A 19,769-nucleotide genomic window follows, 5' to 3' on the forward strand; every position below is an offset into this window, starting at 1 on the left:
GATAATCTTCAGGTTGTTACTCCATACTGTAAACCAGATGAAAAAGCCTTTGTTTCTTAATTACAACTACACAGCGAAGAGAGAAACCCCCATCCATTTCCCATCTCAAACAGCATTCGGCCGAACGCACATAAACACTAGATCTTGCCCAATATCTGGCCGTCGCTCATGTGCAATCACCTCCATCCCAAAGATCCTCGCATACCAATCCTGCATCCTCTTATCCCCCGTCAACAGCATGATTCGGCGCAGATGCGGCATATTCCCAATCGAAAACACCTCCAAAATACAATTCATCAGCCATCGGCCGAGCCCGTGGCCCTGATACTCTGGAAGCACATAGACGTCAGAGAGATAACCGAATGTGACTTTGTCCGTGACCATGCGCGCCAGACCAATCTGCCGAGTGTTCTCCGCAGTGGGAGTCACCGGTGCGTCGTGATTGACGAGAGGCTCTGTGTATTTGTACACGCCAAAGCTCATAGAGTCGTGCAGCATGTGATACATGACTTCTTCGGGGAACGGAGTGGCCCAGTAGAGCCAGTCCTGGCCAAAGGCTTCATTGACGGCTTGGACAGAGAGTAGTGATGGATCATTGGAGATGATGAATTCGCTGTTGGGCCGCGTCCATGTGCGTGGGGAAAATGCCGTTGTTGGTGGGGTGGAGGACATGATAGCGGAGATGTGATGTGTGTGGTGTGTGTGTGTGTGTGTGTGTGTGTGTGTGTGTGTGTGTGTGTGTGTGGACCCGCAAAAGCAGGAAGATCCGGAAATATTGTGAAAGCGTGAGAAGGGTGCCGTCTCAATGCTGTATTCTATTGTCTCCATACAGGATCAAATAGAAATAAGGAATTGCGGTAGTTGAAGGCCAACGGGCTCCCGTCTGTGGAATCCGTGACTCATCTCGTAAAAGGTGGATTAGCAGCTGTCAGCACTAATAACAATCAAAACTGAGGTTGCCCGACCCGCCGAGGCTTTCTCCGACAAGAGAGACGGCAACTCATGAAACCCAAGCCGTTTCAGCTCGTCATCGGCGTGCGATGACCTGGTCACTTGTATGCATGAGTACTTCGCAGCGCGACTGGTGGGATTTTGGTGTGGGAGCTTACAAGGTCTTGTTTGAAGATGGAGTTTTTGTATTCTCGATAGTGGTCGGCTTGGCGAAAGTATGTGATCTCCGATGGTGCTCGACGGATCCAGAATACTTTTCAGAATGAGATTCGCTTCCTTTAATGTCGCGCGTTCTGCATACCTACTTAAGGATTCAATTGTGATAAGAGAGCATATCCACAGCAGGAACGGATTCAGGTGGAACAACATTTCATTAAACTGAGCTATAGATAGTCAAATGCAGACAGGAGCAAAAGGCATATAGAGAAAATCAAGAATCGCCACATATAGGGACAAAAGAAGGTGGGTATCGTGAGAGAATATGAATCGCGCAAAAGCCACAGTTGGGTATTTCAAAATCCATCAGCAACACAGGATGCATGATGGGAATGAGAGTAGTGGCGCAAGGCCTACCACTCCCGCGGTTCCCATCGGAGTAATGATTGCATGATGCAGTCCAAAACAAAAAGAAGAAGCGTGTCATCATGCGGCTCGGATATTCAACTCAAGTCGTAGCTCATCATCAAAAATCGGATGTGTGCGTCGTCTAAATGTCTTCAACGACGGAAGCCTTCATGGCACGTTCAAACCCTTCGTCCTGGCGATTCTGGATGGTGCCGTAGTTGCTGGGGCCTTCACCCGCAGCGTCGGCGGTGGCGAGCTGCTGCTGGACGGTTTGGTTGGTGGCGGGCAGGAAGATGACCTTGCTGTTTGCTGTCTTAGCCATCGCCTGCATGGCTTCGAGGTATCGGATCTGCATGGCTGGCGCGGAGGAGAGAATATCGGCAGCCTGACGCATCAACTTGGCGGACTCGACCTCGGCGCGGGCCGCGATCACCTTGCTCTCACCAATTCGCTTCGACTGCGCAGCCATGGAGAGTGAGTCTTGCAGGTCATTGCTGAAAATGATATCCTTGATCAACATCGACTCGACTTGGACACCCCAGCCGGCGGCTACCTCCTCAATGATCTCGGCCGTCGACTGGGCGATCTCTTCCCGGCGCTCGATCACGTCCTGCAGGACGCGGGCCCCGATCACATGGCGGAGTGTGGTCTGAGTGCGCTCCACCAGGGCCTGCTTCACATTGGAGATACCGAACGCAGTCTTGTGGGGTGAGGTCACTTGGTAGTAAATGACGGAGGTCAAGTTCAGCGTCACGTTGTCTTTGGTCATGCAGACCTGCCGAGGAACTTCGACTATTTGAATCTTCACGTCCACCGTGGTCAGATGCTCGCTCAGAGGGTTGACCTTGACCAGACCGGGATCCACGGCGCGTTCAAAGCTACCCCAAAGAGAGTCAGTGGATACTTCCAAAAAGACGGGGACAGAAATCGAGTTGGAAAGCAGCACTCACCGTCCGAATCTGGTGACTAGGCCAACTTCACCCTGGTCGACAGGCTTGAACGGGTTGGGACAGCAGAGACAGCAAGGAATCGCGCCACAGAAGCCGATACATTCGCCTAGGGCGTGAACTAGAGAGGATAGAAAAATCGTACGGTCAGTAAGATCAAGAAGGCGTGAAAAGAGGAGAAAGGTCATCTCAAGCGATCAAGGGCAATCCTGCCTCGCTGGGCGGGGGATGTCTACTCACTTAGTTGCGCATACCACCCGTGCGCATCGGGGTTGTCATCTCCGTGCTTGATCACAGCGGCATACCGGGGCTGCAGGTCAGAGAGTCGAGCCGGTTGAACATTCACCAAGCTCTGGCCCGCTCGGGCGGCTGGAGGGTCGCGCAGAGGTGCTTTACCGTTGATGTCACTGTTTTCGCTACCAGGGTTGTTGACGCCGTTGAGAGACATGTTTCTATCGTGTGCTCGTCTTGAGGTTGGGTATGACGTGAATGGAAGAGTTGTGGAAAGGACCAAGTATGGTCAAATTTTGGGGGGGGGGGGGGGGGGGGGGGGGGGGGGGGGGGGGGGGGGGAGACAGGAAGATCTGCAGGAGGGAGGGATTTGGATTCAACTACATCCGGCGAGGAGGGGTCGCACAGGGTATTAAATAAGTCCAGTCGTAACACTCCGTCTTCTTTGGGGTTTCGAAGGCGTTGAACCTTTGTTCACAGGCACGGAGGCCTCCTCTTGTTCGCTATTCCAGCTATTCCACTCGGGCACTGATCCATGGGGCGGGAAAAACGCCAGCCCGCAACATTGGATCAAAAGGACGATCTAAAGTTTAATGACAGCTTCAGAGTGGACCGTCGTCCCTCGCATTTCTCCGCAGTGGAGGGGGCAACCTGGCATCTGCACGATGGGGCATGGTTTGCCCCTTGACGATGATAGGCTTCAAGGCTGGCAGTCAAGAATGCGATTTGTTCTATGCTAGCTCTATGCATCCAGATGACTTCTACTACTCTTGACTCGCATTTCATCTAAAATGGCCATATTCTTTGCTAGCACTCGCGTCTCTTCAATACTCCTCTGGGAAAAGGGGCGTTTATGCGCTGATTTGGAGGGTGATATGCGCCAAGGCTCGTCGATGCACGCATGCTGTCATCGTTCGCCGGCTGTCAGAGTACATGGGAGCCGTCAGGGCTCGCTGGAAGTGGGTCGCAGGCCCGTGATCGTCTGCTCACGATTCACGGCTTCAGCCTCGATGGCCTTGGCGGTTTGGTTTGCCTGCCGATTATCCGAAGCATCGAGGGTGCGTGCGCCTTTGCAGACCTTATTCAACTCGGGCGCACTGGGCATAGCCCCCGGTGGGCTGTGTCTTCAACAATGCCGGGACTGGTACGGTCAGTGACTGGGTTATTCTGGGAATAAGGAAACTCTCCGCGTCGTCTCGCCTCGGGCGATGGACGCTACATGGATATCTTGCAGTTCGGGAGCTTTCAGTAACGGTATCTCGATCGAGGCAAGCGTGACCCTTCCAGATGTATGCTCCATTCGACCTGGTGAGGCGAAAGGTAGCTCATAACTTTGAAATTGAAGCATCTCATCTTGTCAGACAGACTATATTGCCCTCATTCTCTTGTTTCTGTCGCACAAACGACGAGCCTGAGCTCGATGCTTGCTGGGTACCTCGCCCACAGAATCTCCACGGGATGTACGGGGGCCCCCCGTCCAAGTGGACCCTTCGTAAGGCGACCAGCGATGATTGAGAACGGAATGGGTGGATGCTTGAGTCGGGCACTGGTGTACCCACGGGAGACACACCCCGGCCAGCTTGGCATCACATGACAGGAGGCCATTCAAGTACAATGCGACTGCGGCGGTGTGAAGCCCTGAAAGCGACATGACCTTACAGTACTGAGCAGGGCAACATGGTCACTTCAGCAGGTCGCTCCGCTGCGTGATTTGCATTCCCATCTAAAGTGATGGGGAAATCACGAAAGCCGTTGCCCCCCCCCCCCCTGTCAACAAGACTAAGGAATTGCCGGATGTGGAGGCGGATGATCTGAATCGACCCAATTTCCCCTCGATCGGGCGTGGATCGCGTGAGCGGCCACGCGATACGAGAACGACGTGGTTTGGGTACCGATCTGATCTGGCCGACCGGGGGAATCTTGGAGATGACGTCGACTTCGCTGGGACGATGCAAACTCTCGACCCTATGCTCTCTCCGCCTGACTGGCACGGGACCCGTCTTGGTAGGTGAGAGATCATAACTAAACCGATATTATCAGGGTGCTGCGGTCGGTCGTGGAGGCTTAGACCAGGAACCTGATATCAAAATATCCAACAAACGGCACGAGAGGGTGCCCGATCGTACTAGACGGTATCTCCAATGTCATCTCGTCGTTGTCAAGGTTGCCCTTTTTGGAACCAGGAATGAGCGTAACTACGTTAACAATGCTAGGCATACATGAGGTGGGTGAGTAGTGGGAATATCCTAGATCTGGCAGCCTTTGTCATTCACATATTCCGGCACCTAACCTACTCCTTGGCGATGTCTCGCGTTTTTGCATCTTCTTTGGATGGCATTCCATTTACTCTTTCCGGTTATATTTCCGCAGCCAGTCCGGAATGTCCGTTCCGTGTGGCCTCCTCCACCTAAGGAGGGATGTTACCTTAGGTGCGGACATGGGCCAGACTGTTGGTGGATTCTGCCGGGGCATGTGAGGATGCATGTGACCATCATGCAAGTGCATATTCAACGACTCCAATCAAATAAAAGTACAAGGGAGCCTCACCCAGCAGTAGATCTGGACCAGAGTGACGGGACTGCTCGAGTCCGAGCATATATCCATATCTCACGACAACATTCGATGATATATGTGAGGTGGTCAACTCCCGCTCGCCTGTTTGACAGGCACAAATCACCTCTACGCAGAGAGATACCTGATCAATGCGTCCTCTGATTTAGCAGTGCCGGATATAGAACCTCGCAAGGGAAGGAAGCTGCCGAGAAAAAAAAGATCAAGCAGAATCTTCATGGTCGTTGTACCCTAAAAGTTAAGGATTGGACCAAGTGACAGTGGTCGACCACAGACACCACGAGCGTACCTAGAAAAGAGTTGTCACACAAGTATTGTGCCACTGTGAAAATTTGAGAGTATATAATATCAAATTTGACCTCTTATTCCAATAACTAGCATCATTGGTCTAGTGGTAGAATTCGTCGTTGCCATCGACGAGGCCCGTGTTCGATTCACGGATGATGCATTTCATTTTGCTCCCGAGCAATTCTCACTCCCCGCTTGAGTATTTTTTTTTATATATTCTCGAGCCTTGATATCGTCGCAAACCCGTTTGCCCAGTCAAGATCTCACATGCCGTGAGTGAAAACTACTGTAACCCCAAGCTCGGAAATATGCGTATCTATGGCTACAGTTCACTTTCGAGCAAGAAATACGTGTACCGATATTCCTTTGTGAGATACTCCAGATACCCAACCGTCATAGGCAGATCCTTCTAGACAAGCTAGTATCAGAAAGTCACACGAGTTATTCGTCCAATGTATCAGAAAGTCCCACCAAGCCCTAGCTGCAAGCTGGGCGAGTCCATCAAAGTATAGAAGCTTGACGGCCTGCCCAACATGATTGGAAGTTGCACACTCGCCATCCAATCAAAGCGGTCTAGCGGCCGACCTGGCAGCTCTCATGACATGCGGAGAATGCGGACCTGGGAACTTTGAAAGACTCCGACTTCATCCCACTCAAGAGCCCACCTGGATGGTATACCGACCTTTTTCGCGTCTATCAAAAAAGAAGACGCGCCAACGGACAGGACTTGCCAAATATAGCCCAACATGGTCGCTCCAAGCCACACTTCTACCGCTCGGGCTGGAAGCAAGACTACCACCCAGACGACTCCCAGCTTCGAAGACCCGAACTTCGACCCTGCTGAATTCCTCAATGAGTCGCTCTCACCATTGACATTATCGTCTCTCCAGGGAAGCGCAGTCAGAACACAAGGCTCTGTACCGCTGTCCGAGCTGTCGGCCCAAGTACAAAACCTCCTTTCCCAGATCAGTGCTCAAAATGTGCGCCTGTCGAGCACGCTCTCCCAGCTGAGCGACGAGATTCTTCGTGGAGGGGGGCGGCTGGCCTACGAGGTGGAACTTCTGAGAGGAGAAACGATAGGCCTATCCGAGACCCTCACCGAGGCCCTGCACGAAGAAATTACTAAATTTGTCCCCGAGTCAACCGCACACGCCAAAGCTCGCGTGGTTGACACTGCGCGTCAAGAATCTACAAACGAACCGACCGAAGAGGCAGCATCGGGTCCTACGGAGGAAGAGGACGATGTCGAAAAGAAACCCGATCTACCAACCATAAACGACCCCGAGTACATCACCAACCTTCGTACCCTGAACCAGGTGCGCGCTCGCCTCGAAGATGTGGTTCAGACATTTGGAGACGCGATGGAATGGCCACTCCCTCCATCCGAAATTTCCTTCTCCTCCTCCTTCATTTCCGTGTCCGGACCCGAGCTAGGCGCCGAGGGCAACGATCAAGAGGAAAAAGGACAAGAAGTGATGAGGAAGATCCGGGCGGAAATCCTGGGACTACTAGATCGAGATGGAGGCGGACGGGAGGGACTGGACGCTGCTACTCGTCGCCTCGAGGAATTACGAACCCTGGCTGTAGTCTGGAAGGGATCCGCAGAGGAAAAGGCGCGACAGCGCTTTGTGGATGCCTTGGGCAGAATCGTGGACGAACGAAGACGAAATTTGGATCACAAACAAGCCGTGGCTGAGCAGAGCCAGCGTGCATCTCGGTCACGACCGGAGCCGCCGCGGGATCATGACAACGGAGGATCTGGAGGCGGATTGTTCCGTAATCTGCAGCGTCTCCGTGAGGAGATCTATTTAGAATAGAGCGATCAAGCTTACATCACCATCTCCCTGGAACCGGAAATTGGGACCCGAGGAAGAAAGAGGCAATCGCGTGCAGAGACCTTATGGTAGAGAGTTGCTCGTTGCTCCCCACATCTTCCTTCTCGAGGGTGTCTAAGATGATGCCCGAAACTGATTGCTGAATGAATCTGCAACTAAAAACCGAGCACTGCACGCATCGTCGGCGGTGCAGACTCGGGCCGAAAGCGGGAGGGCCGCGGCGATCGCTGCGGGTGCTTTCCTCCCCCTGGCCAACATCGAAACCGTGTGTGTTTACTTCGTGGCCTTTCCTTGTCACGCTCGTTCAATGTCGGCACACTGCTTGCCAACTTTGTCGCCACGACACTTTACAATCGCCATGATCATCCTGTCCCCTGCCGCTCCAATCTGAGTGACTCGTCAGGATGGCGTCTAGCATGTCGTTCTCGCAGTTTGAGGGGGCCAAGCCTCCATCCGCCGCAAGCTTCGTGCGGCAGGCCTCGCAATGCCGCCCGCGCATGTACCAAACAAGAGCCATTCTCTTCTCAATCGTATCCTTCTTATTGCTTCTTTGGCTTTTTTCGTCCTCCGGGGTAAGTGGCTTCCTTGTGGTATTACCGTCGGATGGGAAAGGAAACACTATACAAGGCTACGAGAGCCCGATAGCCGTGCTAGCGAAACTCCAACAGCAGCTGAACTGACAAGAATCTGGCATTTAGAACCAGTCCGAGCCGGACTATTGGGCGGAATTTCCATCTCGCCATCCTTTCACCGAACGCCCAGAAGACGCGCAGGTCGCACTTCAGCCAAAGTCGGGCAGTTCTGTAAATGACAGTGTCCCGCACGACCTTGACCATGGCCGCCCTCATCTCCATCTCCTCGTCCCTACCGTCAAGGGAACCCGGGGCGCCTGTCGCACCGTAACTTCCGCCATGATTCTGGGGTATCCACCACCAACATTGATCGGCTATGGTCGTCAAAAGCCAGGAGCGACGGAGTTGGAGATCACTGTCGATCGGATCACCCGTATCCGAGATTATCTGAAGAATAGTCGCACCGTCAAGGATCGTGACTTTGTCTTGATTGTGGATGCCCAGGACGTGTTCTTCCAACTACCCCCGTGGATCCTTATCAAAAGATTCCAAGATACCGTGCGCACGAACAATCAAAAGCTGGCGAGGAAATACGGCTACGCAGCGCCTGAAAAGCCCAATGGGTCGCCCCCCGAGGTAATTCCAAAGTATACCCACCGGGTCCTGTTTGGTGCGAGTAAGGTCTGCTATAGTGCTCTCAAAAATGACCCGGGATGCGTCACTGTTCCCGAATCGACCTTGCCGCCTGACGTATACGGATGGAAGACAGATGCCCATCCAGATGGTCATCTCACCCGACCTCGATGGTTGAACCCCGGTGCGGTTATTGGTCAGGCTGCCGACCTGCGGATCATCTACGACGAGGTTCTTCAGTTGATGGAACGACACCCTACAAACCACAGCGACTATCGGGCACTGACGCAGATGTTTGGGCGTCAGGAAGTGATCCGTGAATTAGAGCGACTGCGGACCGTCAACAAAGTCAAGGAATGGGTCTATGGGATGTTGGGTATCTCTGACGCAGTTGATATTGACGGAATCAGCGTTCGACTCGAGTCCGGCCATCGCTATGAGTACGGTATCGGGGTGGACTATGAGTCGCAACTCTTCTTTAATCAGATCCTGTCACGAAACGACCTCGAGTGGATCAAGTTCAGCAATATTACCACCACATCGCTCTTGCAGGGGCAATTCGGGGTTCCGCGTGAACATCGTCTTCTCCTTCCAGACGATATCGCGGCCCTCCCCAATCCTTTTGACCAGACTCGCTCTGCGAGCCAAAAGAGCGCGGTGCCGTCCTTCAATTTCACGCTGGACAAACTCCCGAATCCTCAACACCATTCATGGAGCAATCTCTCCTTGGCCACGAACCCTCACTCGGCCTCTGTTCCGGTGCTCCTTCATCTCAACGGAGACCCCAAGCTACGCAACACCTGGTGGGAGAAAATGTGGTTCTTCCCTTCGGCTCGAGCTCTCCTGCGGCGATACGTCCGCTCGTCGCACGACTTCGATGCGGCGCAGTCTGCTCTCCTGGGGGGTCAGGATTGGTGGGACATGCGCGGTGGACGAGGTGGTCTGTGGACGGATGATGAGAATTGGGTGACAATTTCCGAGGTGTGTCAGGGCCAGGAGCGAGATTTGTTTGACGATGATCTTGGCCCTTGGGGCAAAGAAAATGGGGACCCCGATGCGCCGGTCTATAATCAATTTGGGAATCTTGTCAAGGGCAAAGCGACCAAGGAAGAGGCCGAGAAGAAGAAGAAAGAGATGCAAAAGGAAAAGGAAAAGGAGAAGAAGGATTCAACCTGATAATGAATTCAAATTTCCATGTTTGTATTCCAAGTACTCCAGATATTGTATTGTCTCATCGTTGATGCTGTAGGGAAGAAACCGGCCTTGTACTTGACTCGTGCAGGCATATTGTCTTGTGTGCCCTGTGAAATTTGCGGTTCAAGGACGATCGAAAGTTGGATCTTCGAGTCTGCGTTGTAAGGCCAAATGAGTGTTTGTTCGTGTTCCCTCGACTGAAAGGTTCTCGTGGGAACGATGTCGACTCATCTAATGGACACAAAGGGCCCCCTCCCCTTCAATAAAAATATCTCGGTGCATTTGGTCCAAGAAAATCCCAAAGACCCAACGCCAAAGCGCATCTTGTCTTTCCCACCAAATCTCTCATTCGCCATCTCAACCCGTATAATTCTCATTCAAAGTCTCCCGAATGATCCCCAAGATGGCAATCAAATCATCGTCCGAGATTCGTTCCTCTCTTTCCTCAATCACAGCGTCAAACAGCGCCAACGCACCATAATCCGCCTCCGTAGCACCACCCTCTTCCCCTTCTTCTCCCTCGGCACCATCCCCACCAGCCATTTCTTCCCCTTCCCCTTCAACGGGAGTCTCGTCAACCTCCATCATCTCACCATGTCCATTGGCCTCACCGACAGCAGTCAGATCTTCCGATTCCCCCGCAGACAGACCAATGCCCAGATTGACGATAGTCAGCACCTCGGCTTTGGTCAGCCCGTACGGGCGAAGTTTCTGGATCAGGCTGCGGATAGCGCGGTCCAGGGGCGTAGGTTCATTGGAGAGAGGCTGTCGTGAAATAGTAGGTGGTTCAAGTTCGGTGGTGGATGTTACGCTGGGGCGCATGGTTCGGGTCATGGCTGTTTGGGATTGGGAATGCGAGGAGCTGGGTCGATCTGTAGAGCGTGGGTATTTGAGGAGATGGGGGGAGATGCGAGAGACGTAGTTGTGGAACTGCAAATGAGAGATAAAAATCGTTGGTCAGTATATTTGAAAGTGTCATATTCGGGTGCAAGTGAGAGATCTTTTTTTTGTTTTCTCTTTTTCTCTCCACGGTCCTGATCGTCAAGTCCTTCTCCGGGTTGTCTTTGCGCCGGTCGAACCAGCGGTTTCTCCATGGAAGACATGTCGTAGGCACACGACTTGACAGACCGAGCGAGTTCGATTGAACCGAGAGGTATTGTACGAGATGAGCAGAGGAAGAAGAGAGCCAAGGGAGCCTGCGAACCTCTTTCACCACGGTATTATGATCTCTGAGATCTGGACTTGGAACCCATTGTCGCGCATTGGGAGGCCGACTGGGCGGACGGCGGGCGGGTTCGCCGTGAGGTAGGCGAGAACTTCCACGTTGGTAAGGACCGCTGCTTGGGGGTCAAGGATCTGGATATGATTGTTAGAGGGAAGTGGCCAATGTCTACACCTGCCATTGGAAAAAGGACTTGCTCACCTTCATGGTGCAGTGTGGGCAATGATACGATAACGATGTTACCGACAAGAAGAAATACTGCCGACGGAGGGGAAAAAAGCTTATTATGCCGGCAGAATATGATCGGCGTGACGAGCTGGGGCAAGTCGGTCAGAAAGGTGGTCAACGCTGTTCTGACAGCCCCGACTCGACTTATTTGGGGGACTGTTGGACAGCAGAACTAGACACTGCAAGTAACACTACTAGGTGCGAGACATTAGTCATAATAAAATAGGACTGAGAGTGCTCGCATATTGCATACAGTGCCGGCGGACATACTGTCCCAGTGCGTAGAAAGTTGTAGGAAGCTAAGACTGGCCTGTAAACCCGACGATTACTGTCGATGCTGGAGAAAGGTGCCCTCCGACGCAGAAACCACTGTTTTATTAGACAGGAAGATAGATGTACCTTCGCCTACGAGTCATCTCAATCGACCCAAATTAGAATCAAAAATCCTACAACGGACGTGAAGAGGTTAATCATGAACAGATTATTCAACCATGAAGCACTGTACTGCCTTGTACCATAAAGCACCCTTTGCGCCAGAGAAAATTTGACTCAATCAACCTCGAAATGCCCCCAGACATGCGCGTAGCGAGCGAGATCGCGAACATAGAAAGCAACAACAAACGAGAAAAAAAAGTGATATCATACAGATTCGCGAGAGCCATCCTTGTCACCTTGCACGAAACTTTTGAACATAAAAACTTCAAACAGCAGGCGTTTACTCGCCCTTGTTCTTCTTCTTCTTCTTCTTTTCGCTGTCATCACCATCATCACGCTTGCGCTTCTTGCCGTCCTCCTTCTCGGCCTTCTTGGCTTCCTTCTTCGCCTTCTTCAGGTCCTTCTTGCTGACGGCCGTTGGGTTGCCGGCGGCGTCAAAGGTGATCTCGCCGCGCTCGAGCTTGCGCTGGTACCGCTTCACGCTGAGACCGGCCTTGGCGGCCAGCTTCTCGAGCTCAGAGTCACCGGTGCCATCTTGGGACTCGTCATCAGAGTCGGCGTCAGCCATCTCCTCGTCCTCCTCAACATCTTCCACCAGCTTCTTCTTGTCCTTCTTGGACTTCTTGGCGGATGTGGGAGCCTCGACCTCCTCGGTATCCATGGCATCGGCATCGGGGTTGTACTTGCGGGCCTCCTTCAGGTCGAACTTCTGAGCCTGAGCGGCACCGTTGGGTGCAATGTTCACACCGCGGGGCTTGATGGGCTTGCCCTCCATGGCGGCGAGCTTGCGCTCCATGTTGAAGCGGGCCTCGGTACCGAGAGCAGCCTTCTCCTCCTCGGTCACATCGTCGTCCCACTCAGCGAGGGCGTCCACACGGATTCCAAGAGAAGCCTTGGCGGCGAGGATACGGGCCATCTTGCCCTTGTTGCGGCCGGTGGCCTGACCGATCAGAGACGCGTGGTAGATCAGACCGTACTTGGGGGTATCGTGCTTGGTCTTCAGGGCACGGAAAAGGGCCTTCTCGGCACCGAGAATCTGGATGGTACTGGCGGGGCTCTTGGACAAGCTGGTCAGGCTACCAGCGTGGGCGATCAGACGGGCACCAACAAGGTCACCGACGAGAGCAGTCAGGTTAGGAGCGATGGCGTTCATGCGAGAAGACAGGTAGCTAGCAAGGCGCTGACGGTATTCGGCAAACTCAACAACTTGAGTAGCAAGAGCCTGAATGTTCTCGAGATCCTGCTCGCTGATCTCAGTACCCATAGACCGATCAGCGGCAGTCTTGACGGCACTCTCAATCTCCTCGGGGAGAATTTCGGCCAGGTCGGTCGTCTCCCAGTTGGTACGCATACCCATCTTCAGAACGAGCTTGGAGTAGGCAATGTTGTCGTTCAGGATCTTGGCAAGCTCGGGGAAGTGCCAGCCGTACCACTCCTTCACGCGCATAGCGTATGTGTTGAGCTCCTTGTCGAGATCATCCAAGAGGCCAATGGCCTGGACGATCATGGTGTCGATCTTGTCGGGGGAGAACTTGAGCTTGTGACGGGCGAGAGAGTGGGACAGACCAAGAGACATAGCGGACATGTCGCTGGGGGCAAGACCGGGGATGAGAGTGATCAGGTTCTCACGAATGGCACGGAAGGCATCAGCGGTGGAAGAGTCGGCGATCAGCTCGAGAGAGAGGCCGGGAACCTTGGTGATGGCATTTCCTGTTGACGGTTCCCATCAGCAAGTGTTTCCTGAGGTGGAGGAGGTTGTTTGACTGGACATACCGAGCTTGACGTCGGCAACGGCCAAAGAGGCCTTCTTCTCATCCTTGAGCTCCTTAAGAACCTCTGTCAGGAGAGGAGTGACCTTTCCCTCAATGATGGAAGCAGCCTCCTCAACGGCAGTGGCGGCGCTGTCGAACTTCTTGAAGTTCTTCAATTTGAAGCTGTGAGAAGAGGGTCAGCGTTCTGGTGAATTTTCAATGGGCTTTTTTTTCTCTTCTCTTTTCAACGTCGCTTCCGTGGGGATCTGACGAAGCCAGCGTCGCTGGAACAAGGAAGGGTTCGCCGGTAGAGAGTCAATGGAGCATACAGGTTTGAGATTCCCTCAGGAGTGTTGGCATCCTCCGGGAGAGATTCGCGCTTGAAGAGCTTCTTGTCCTTGGACTTCAGCAGGGCGTAACCCGCGCTGGTTTCGGTCAAGATGAAAAGTGACATGGTGGGCGACCACGGCGAGTGGGCTCTATGTAATGGAAAGAATTGTCGTTGCAAAGACGAGGGAGCCCAGGTCGATAGTGAAAAAGAAAGACAGAAGGCGGGGGTTTGTGGACCGTGGACGCAATCGCTCGTTGAAAAGAAATCTAGAAATTTTGCACGGAAGAAAAAAGTGCAAAATCACGAGCCACGGACGGTGGCTGTGGCTGTGGCTTATGTAAGACCCGCCAGCGGTTCGGGCGGCGGCGTCGAGGGGAGCTCTAGGTATTCCACCTCTCATTCATCAACGAACTCCAAGCACCATGGAGGGTCTCTTTTTTAATACGAACGGCGGGTAGGATCAAGACTGATTCCTGTGGAATTAACGCTGTGTTAACGAAATCTCAGTTTTGTTGAAGGCATTGTCCGAGGGTATCGGAATACACTCTTGACTGGCCAGAGCTACTCCAACCTGGTACAATGCGAGACGATCGACGGTAAATACAATCCAACGCTTATCCGTCCAATTTGACTTCTAACAAATGCTGGTGCAGATGTGAAACTGCAGCTTGGGCCGGCATACGGTGACTTCCTTGCCTCTCTTCCTCCGAATCCCTCCACATCTGCCCTTGCGGGCAAGATGACCGATAAGCTGGTGTCCGAATTTCGCTACCTTGTCGCCCAGTCAGTAGGCTCGACTGCCAAGTTCCTTGAATACTTGACCTACGGTTACATGATCGATAATATTGCCCTTCTCATTACTGGGACCTTACATGAACGGGACACACGAGAGCTCCTGGAGCGATGTCACCCTTTGGGCTGGTTCGAGACTCTGCCCGTCCTTTGCGTTGCATCCAATATTGAAGAGCTCTACAACTCGGTTCTGATCGAAACCCCTCTTGCGCCATACTTCAAAGGCAGTCTCAGCCATCAGGATCTGGACGAACTTAATATCGAAATTGTGCGCAACACCCTCTACAAGAACTACTTGGAAGACTTCTACAATTTTGTTCAAACCCACCCAGACTTCTCCGGCCCAACACGAGAAGTCATGTCTGAGATCTTACAATTTGAGGCAGACCGTCGCGCCATCAACATTACTCTCAACTCCTTCGGCACCGAGCTGTCCAAACAGGAACGGAGGAAGCTGTACCCCGAGTTTGGAAACCTATACCCGGAGGGTAGCTTAATGCTCTCGCGGGCCGATGATATTGAGGGCGTCGCCCTGGCTGTCAGCGCTGTATCTGATTACAAGAGCTTCTTTGACGCCGTAGGGCTGAGCCAAGGCGGCGGTAGTATGGGTGGTATGGGAGGTGGCCCCGCGGACGGAAAGAGTCTGGAAGACCTCTTCTATCAAAAAGAGATGGAGATGTCAAAGATGGTCTTCACTCGCCAATTCACCCCGGCGGTGGTTTACGCTTGGATGAAGCTGAAGGAGCAGGTGAGCAGTGTCCCCGTTCTACCTTTACGAAACATTCGGAAGCTAATCAAGGACAGGAAATTCGCAATGTGACGTGGATCTCGGAATGCATTGCTCAGAACCAAAAGGAGAGGATCGGGAACTTCATCTCTGTCTTCTAAGCCTCGGAAACTTGACGATTGTTTGGCATTTTGTATTTAACTTGTTGATGGCTGTCTGTATTTGCCCCCTTATTCTTGGAACCAGCCAACATGTTGTATCGAGTACCCGATTTTGTTTATCTGCTTGTGACTTTCCTCTTACCCTGGTTCCACTCTTAGTATCAATGTCTTCGCATTAACCTGTCGACCAAAACATGAACTGCGGCCAAACTCGATTCTTCACTCCCTTGTGCTTTATTCCGGCGCTGGTTTTCATTCCTGCGACGTGCACTGGTCTCGAATGGAACCGCCATGTTCTTCATTGACGAATGGATGTTCTCGACCCCATTGGCCTGGGGCGTCCCGTCTCCTTCCAAGGAACGAACATGAGGCACCTCGCCAGTACTGTAGCCCAGCGAACGAGACGATAAGTCCCGTCTTTGCTTAATTTTGCTTTCATACATAGAGGTGCATCCATTGATGGATACTCGCAAATACCGAGGCATGTGTCTTTCCTCCGTCCCCATATGTTGATGAGCAACTAGGCTCGTAGGCTTTAGACAGGTAGGTCTATATAGCTCGCGGGAACCTCAAAAGTCTTGAGGACCAGTCAGCTTACACGAGATTCCATCAAGGAAACCCAAACTCCAAATTCGATAGATGTTGCATGCGAGACAGGACTCGATTGAGATTGGACGATTCGTTTCGTGTACTTCAAAACAGATATATGTACATTATGTCAGTCCAGCCCAGTGCTTGCTGGGATGAGCGAATGGTTAAAGCGATAAAAAAATCAAGGGCAATGGACTGTTTTCCAGCAACTAGCCAGTAGTGAGATCAACATGGAAGCATGAAAGTACAAGAACACGCTTTTCAAGCACCAAGTCTACTAGGACCAAGGTTTCTATTTTTGTGGGGAAAAAAGTGACAGAATTGCGATGGACGATGTATAGAAAGAGGACACGGAGTCAGCAACAACGCCCATAGATCCAAGGAAATTCATGTAGAGCATTCCAGCTCATATGGACACAAAGCCGGTATATTTGTTTTCATCTGCAGAGAAGCCCGTGCCTGTTCCGGCAAAGCGAGGGTGAGCGAGTTCAGTCGTACTGAAACAGAACGCTGATGGATTCACCATGGTGAACTCGGCGAATGGCCTGAAAATTTCACAAGGGTCAGCAAATGTAGATGAGCGACCCGGGAATGTTTTTGGGCTGTCAGGTCTTACCTCCGCGAACACATGGCCGACCTCAAGGACCTCCAACTTAGGGCAGCGACGAAGATGATCCGTCTGATCCACACTGTTGGTCACGACCACCTTATCGAGAGAGCTTGCATTGATGCGGTCAATCGCGTCACCGCTCAGAATACCGTGAGTGACCAAAGCGTACACCTTGGAGGCACCTTCTTTCTTGAGAAGTTTTGCTGCCCGCGTGATGGTGTTGGAGGTGTCTGCGAGATCATCAATAAGGATGGCTGTACGATCGCGAACATCACCAACAAGCATCATGGTGGCATTTTGTCGGTCTGTGATTTTGGTTGGGCGGCGCTCCTGTGGAGAATGGGTTAAGATGGGACTTGGCGTCGCCGTAGAGCTCTCAAGATCCAGACCATACCTTGTGAATGAGAGCAAACTCCATGCCCATGGAGTCAGCAATGGCTGTCGCACGCTTAGCACCACCTGCGTCGGGGCTGACCACCACGGCTTGCTTGTAGGCTGGAATATTGCGCTGGATATAGCTCTTAAGCAACGGACGACCATACAGGTTATCCACGGGAATATCGAAGAAGCCCTGGTACTGTGGGTCATGCAGATCCATGGTGATGATGTGATCGGCACCGGCGCAAGTGAGCAGATCGGCCACCAGGGTGCCTGCTTGCGCAACCCATTGCTTGTATCCTGGTCGGGGCTGGAAGGCGTTGATTTTGGAGGAGTTGCTCGAGGGTTCTTCAACCCCACCGCTGGCAGCCAGAGACTTGATGGACTCTGCCGTTTCGCTCCGAGTGAGTCCGTTGGGTGTGCGCCGTTTGACCGGGCTGCCATTGCTTTCCTCGATTTGAGCTTTGGCCAGACTCTTCTGCAAGCTATCCATACCACCCTGCAGGCCAAGACCCTCAGTCTTCATGCCTGGGCCGGGTGTCGGAGGGGTACTCTCAAAAGTGTAGCCATTGTTAGGGCGGTCGCGAACAGAAGACTTGACTAGCGGAGCTCCAGCCTTATCGTAAGGAATATCACTTTGGCGGGAATAAGGGAACAGCGGCAGAACGGCGGTGACTCGGCGTGCCGAGGCTGTCTTGCAAGCGGAGATTGTGATCAAGAGCTCGAGGAGGTGATCATTGACCTTACCACCGCCAGACTGAATGATGTAGACATCCTTCTCACGGACAGATTCCTGGATTTCAACTCGAGTCTCACCGACCGCAAATTTGGAAAGAAGAACTTCCGCCGGAGGAATGCCAAGCACACCGCAAATGCTCTGAGTCAGTTGCGGGTGGGATGTGCCTCCGATGACGACGAGATTTCGGACCATTGTGCTTGATTTTCAAAAGCTCGGATGAAACGAGGATTGGGAGGTAGTACGGTCTCAATGACTCCCACCGCGGGGAAAGCGATGATTCAAGTGGATGATGGCGAGGAAACTTGCGGAGGGACGGAAAAACTGGGGCCGGCAGGGCAAACTTTTGGAGTATGACGGGAAACTGATAGACACGGGATCGGTGCGATGCGAACGAGCAGCCTGGAAGAAGAGTGGAGAGGTATAGAATCACTTCATCACGCGAAGCTTGCGAGGGTCAGAATGCTCCCTTTGACGATGTTCGCAACGAGGCAAAAAAAAAAGAAATGAACATGTGAGGTCCCGCGTTCGAAAAAAAGCCTCTTTGGAGAGTGGACCGCCAACTCGGGCTCGGGTTGGTTACCAGCGGAGTGCCTCAGGCTGTCACAAGACTGTCCAGGTGCGGCATCGGTGCAAGCGGCCAGGTTGAGCCCCGCATTGCCGACGGGAGGATTTGCAACGGTCGTTGATGCGGACTGGATGATGCCATGCGGTGCGCATCGAAAAGGAGTCGTGGCGACTGACAAGGAGATAACCTCAAAACACACTTACATCTCACTACCAAGAAGCCTAAAGTGGCAGCGAGACTGATCAGGATGTCCAGGTCCACGTTGTTTGTCTCCTCGTCGCTGTGTGAGAACTCGTGGGCACCAGGTCCCACAGTCCGTTGCGAAACTGTGAGAGAAAGGATGGCAATGATGGAAGTAAAATAAGCAGTGACAGAAGTGACAGCAAACAGAAAAGTAGAAAAAAAAAGTTCATGCTCCATTGACCCAATCCATGGTATTGTCTTCTTAACGCCCGATGAACCTCGCAGAACAACATAGTAAGACATGGCCACAAGCCACCGCTTAATCGCCTGTTCCAACCTCCCTATTATCCAGTTAGTAGATGCTCGGTTTCGAAATGGAGATTGGGGGCGGCGTGAAGGCTCACAGGTCAAGTTGAACTCCGTTGCTCACACCGTAGTCTTCTAATGTCAACTGATCCTTAAATGGTCGTTCTCCCTGGCGCTTGAGAAGGATCTCATGAGGCTCTCGACCAATTCGAGCGGCAACTTGGGCCTTGAAGAGTTCTGTAGAAGTATTGAGTTAGCAACATCCCGAAAAGATTTCCCGGGAACGTGTCAATTTGCAATCAAACTCACTAATGGGATCGGAGGCCAAGCAAGGAATGGCTGCTTTGGTGCCCAGCCGATCGTTGACATGTACCACAATCATAGGCTCTGATGACTGTGGTATCACTGGCTTTTTCTCCTCTCTTTCTCTTTTCCGCTTTCTTCTCGCGGTCTTCTCGGGGCGCATCGCGGGCATCGCGACGTTTCGAGTCGTACTCACGGGGACTGTCTCTGTGTCGGTCCCCCGTACGCTCAGCATCGCGGTCTCTGCGCGGCGAGCGAGGACGGTCACTTCGGTCCCTGTAGCCTCGATCTAGTCGACGATCATCTCCGCGAGAATCATCATCACGGCGTTTTTCCTTCCACCGAAATCCACCAGTTTTTTTGGGCCTGTCTCGGTCGCCAAAGTCCCGCCGGCGAGGCGATCGACTTCGCTCCCGGTCGCCCATCTTGATGTTTGTGAAGGTCGAGGGGGTTGCCAGAACGAGGTTGCAGCCCAACTCACCCAGTCCTAATACCAACGGAAGCTTGTGTACACTGGCGATGGTCACGTGGTAGCTCAACTTGAGTGTCTGTCTCCACAAGTGCCCAAATCGGTTAGCGCGTTTAATCAAATCGATAAGCTTTCGGGGGTTCTGCCGTGGAGAAGTCGACGTTGTCACGAAAAACAAGGAGCTCGACGGTG

The 19,769-nt window shown here is 52.6% G+C and overlaps 10 protein-coding genes and 1 non-coding gene across 11 annotated transcripts; 4 read left to right on the forward strand and 7 right to left on the reverse strand.

Moving 5' to 3' along the window:
• Nucleotides 1-105: 105 nt before the first annotated feature.
• POX_b02819 (uncharacterized protein) lies at nt 106-672 on the reverse strand (the record flags this gene model as incomplete). Its single annotated transcript, XM_050111727.1, has 1 exon — nt 106-672. One exon carries the CDS (start codon nt 670-672, stop codon nt 106-108), a length of 567 nt encoding a protein of 188 aa, XP_049972073.1.
• A 985-nt stretch (nt 673-1,657) lies between these two features.
• Nucleotides 1,658-2,910, reverse strand: POX_b02820 (uncharacterized protein; the record flags this gene model as incomplete). The annotated part of the gene is made up of 3 exons (XM_050111728.1): nt 1,658-2,393; nt 2,466-2,583; nt 2,703-2,910. The coding sequence occupies 3 exons, from the start codon at nt 2,908-2,910 to the stop codon at nt 1,658-1,660; spliced, it is 1,062 nt and encodes a 353-aa protein (XP_049972074.1).
• A 726-nt stretch (nt 2,911-3,636) lies between these two features.
• On the reverse strand, nt 3,637-3,798 carry POX_b02821 (uncharacterized protein; the record flags this gene model as incomplete). The annotated part of the gene is made up of 1 exon (XM_050111729.1): nt 3,637-3,798. One exon carries the CDS (start codon nt 3,796-3,798, stop codon nt 3,637-3,639), a length of 162 nt encoding a protein of 53 aa, XP_049972075.1.
• A 1,843-nt stretch (nt 3,799-5,641) lies between these two features.
• On the forward strand, nt 5,642-5,712 carry POX_tR042. The gene has a single exon. It is a non-coding gene; the product is annotated as a tRNA-Gly (tRNA).
• Nucleotides 5,713-6,298: 586 nt separating this feature from the next.
• On the forward strand, nt 6,299-7,369 carry POX_b02822 (uncharacterized protein; the record flags this gene model as incomplete). Its single annotated transcript, XM_050111730.1, has 1 exon — nt 6,299-7,369. The coding sequence occupies one exon, from the start codon at nt 6,299-6,301 to the stop codon at nt 7,367-7,369; it is 1,071 nt and encodes a 356-aa protein (XP_049972076.1).
• Nucleotides 7,370-7,791: 422 nt separating this feature from the next.
• On the forward strand, nt 7,792-9,768 carry POX_b02823 (uncharacterized protein; the record flags this gene model as incomplete). Its single annotated transcript, XM_050111731.1, has 2 exons — nt 7,792-7,959; nt 8,086-9,768. The coding sequence occupies 2 exons, from the start codon at nt 7,792-7,794 to the stop codon at nt 9,766-9,768; spliced, it is 1,851 nt and encodes a 616-aa protein (XP_049972077.1).
• A 375-nt stretch (nt 9,769-10,143) lies between these two features.
• Nucleotides 10,144-11,215, reverse strand: POX_b02824 (uncharacterized protein; the record flags this gene model as incomplete). Its single annotated transcript, XM_050111732.1, has 3 exons — nt 10,144-10,716; nt 11,062-11,142; nt 11,210-11,215. The coding sequence occupies 3 exons, from the start codon at nt 11,213-11,215 to the stop codon at nt 10,144-10,146; spliced, it is 660 nt and encodes a 219-aa protein (XP_049972078.1).
• A 736-nt stretch (nt 11,216-11,951) lies between these two features.
• On the reverse strand, nt 11,952-13,876 carry POX_b02825 (Nucleolar protein 58; the record flags this gene model as incomplete). The annotated part of the gene is made up of 3 exons (XM_050111733.1): nt 11,952-13,381; nt 13,445-13,605; nt 13,752-13,876. 3 exons carry the CDS (start codon nt 13,874-13,876, stop codon nt 11,952-11,954), a joined length of 1,716 nt encoding a protein of 571 aa, XP_049972079.1.
• Nucleotides 13,877-14,175: 299 nt separating this feature from the next.
• Nucleotides 14,176-15,433, forward strand: POX_b02826 (V-type proton ATPase subunit d; the record flags this gene model as incomplete). The annotated part of the gene is made up of 4 exons (XM_050111734.1): nt 14,176-14,207; nt 14,261-14,349; nt 14,407-15,293; nt 15,350-15,433. The coding sequence occupies 4 exons, from the start codon at nt 14,176-14,178 to the stop codon at nt 15,431-15,433; spliced, it is 1,092 nt and encodes a 363-aa protein (XP_049972080.1).
• Nucleotides 15,434-16,430: 997 nt separating this feature from the next.
• POX_b02827 (Ribose-phosphate pyrophosphokinase 5) lies at nt 16,431-17,943 on the reverse strand (the record flags this gene model as incomplete). Its single annotated transcript, XM_050111735.1, has 2 exons — nt 16,431-16,964; nt 17,029-17,943. The coding sequence occupies 2 exons, from the start codon at nt 17,941-17,943 to the stop codon at nt 16,431-16,433; spliced, it is 1,449 nt and encodes a 482-aa protein (XP_049972081.1).
• An 875-nt stretch (nt 17,944-18,818) lies between these two features.
• On the reverse strand, nt 18,819-19,533 carry POX_b02828 (uncharacterized protein; the record flags this gene model as incomplete). Its single annotated transcript, XM_050111736.1, has 3 exons — nt 18,819-18,840; nt 18,904-19,042; nt 19,179-19,533. The coding sequence occupies 3 exons, from the start codon at nt 19,531-19,533 to the stop codon at nt 18,819-18,821; spliced, it is 516 nt and encodes a 171-aa protein (XP_049972082.1).
• Nucleotides 19,534-19,769: the final 236 nt, after the last annotated feature.

This window comes from Penicillium oxalicum, chromosome II (assembly GCF_001723175.1).
Source record: "Penicillium oxalicum strain HP7-1 chromosome II, whole genome shotgun sequence".
NCBI lineage: Eukaryota > Fungi > Ascomycota > Eurotiomycetes > Eurotiales > Aspergillaceae > Penicillium > Penicillium oxalicum.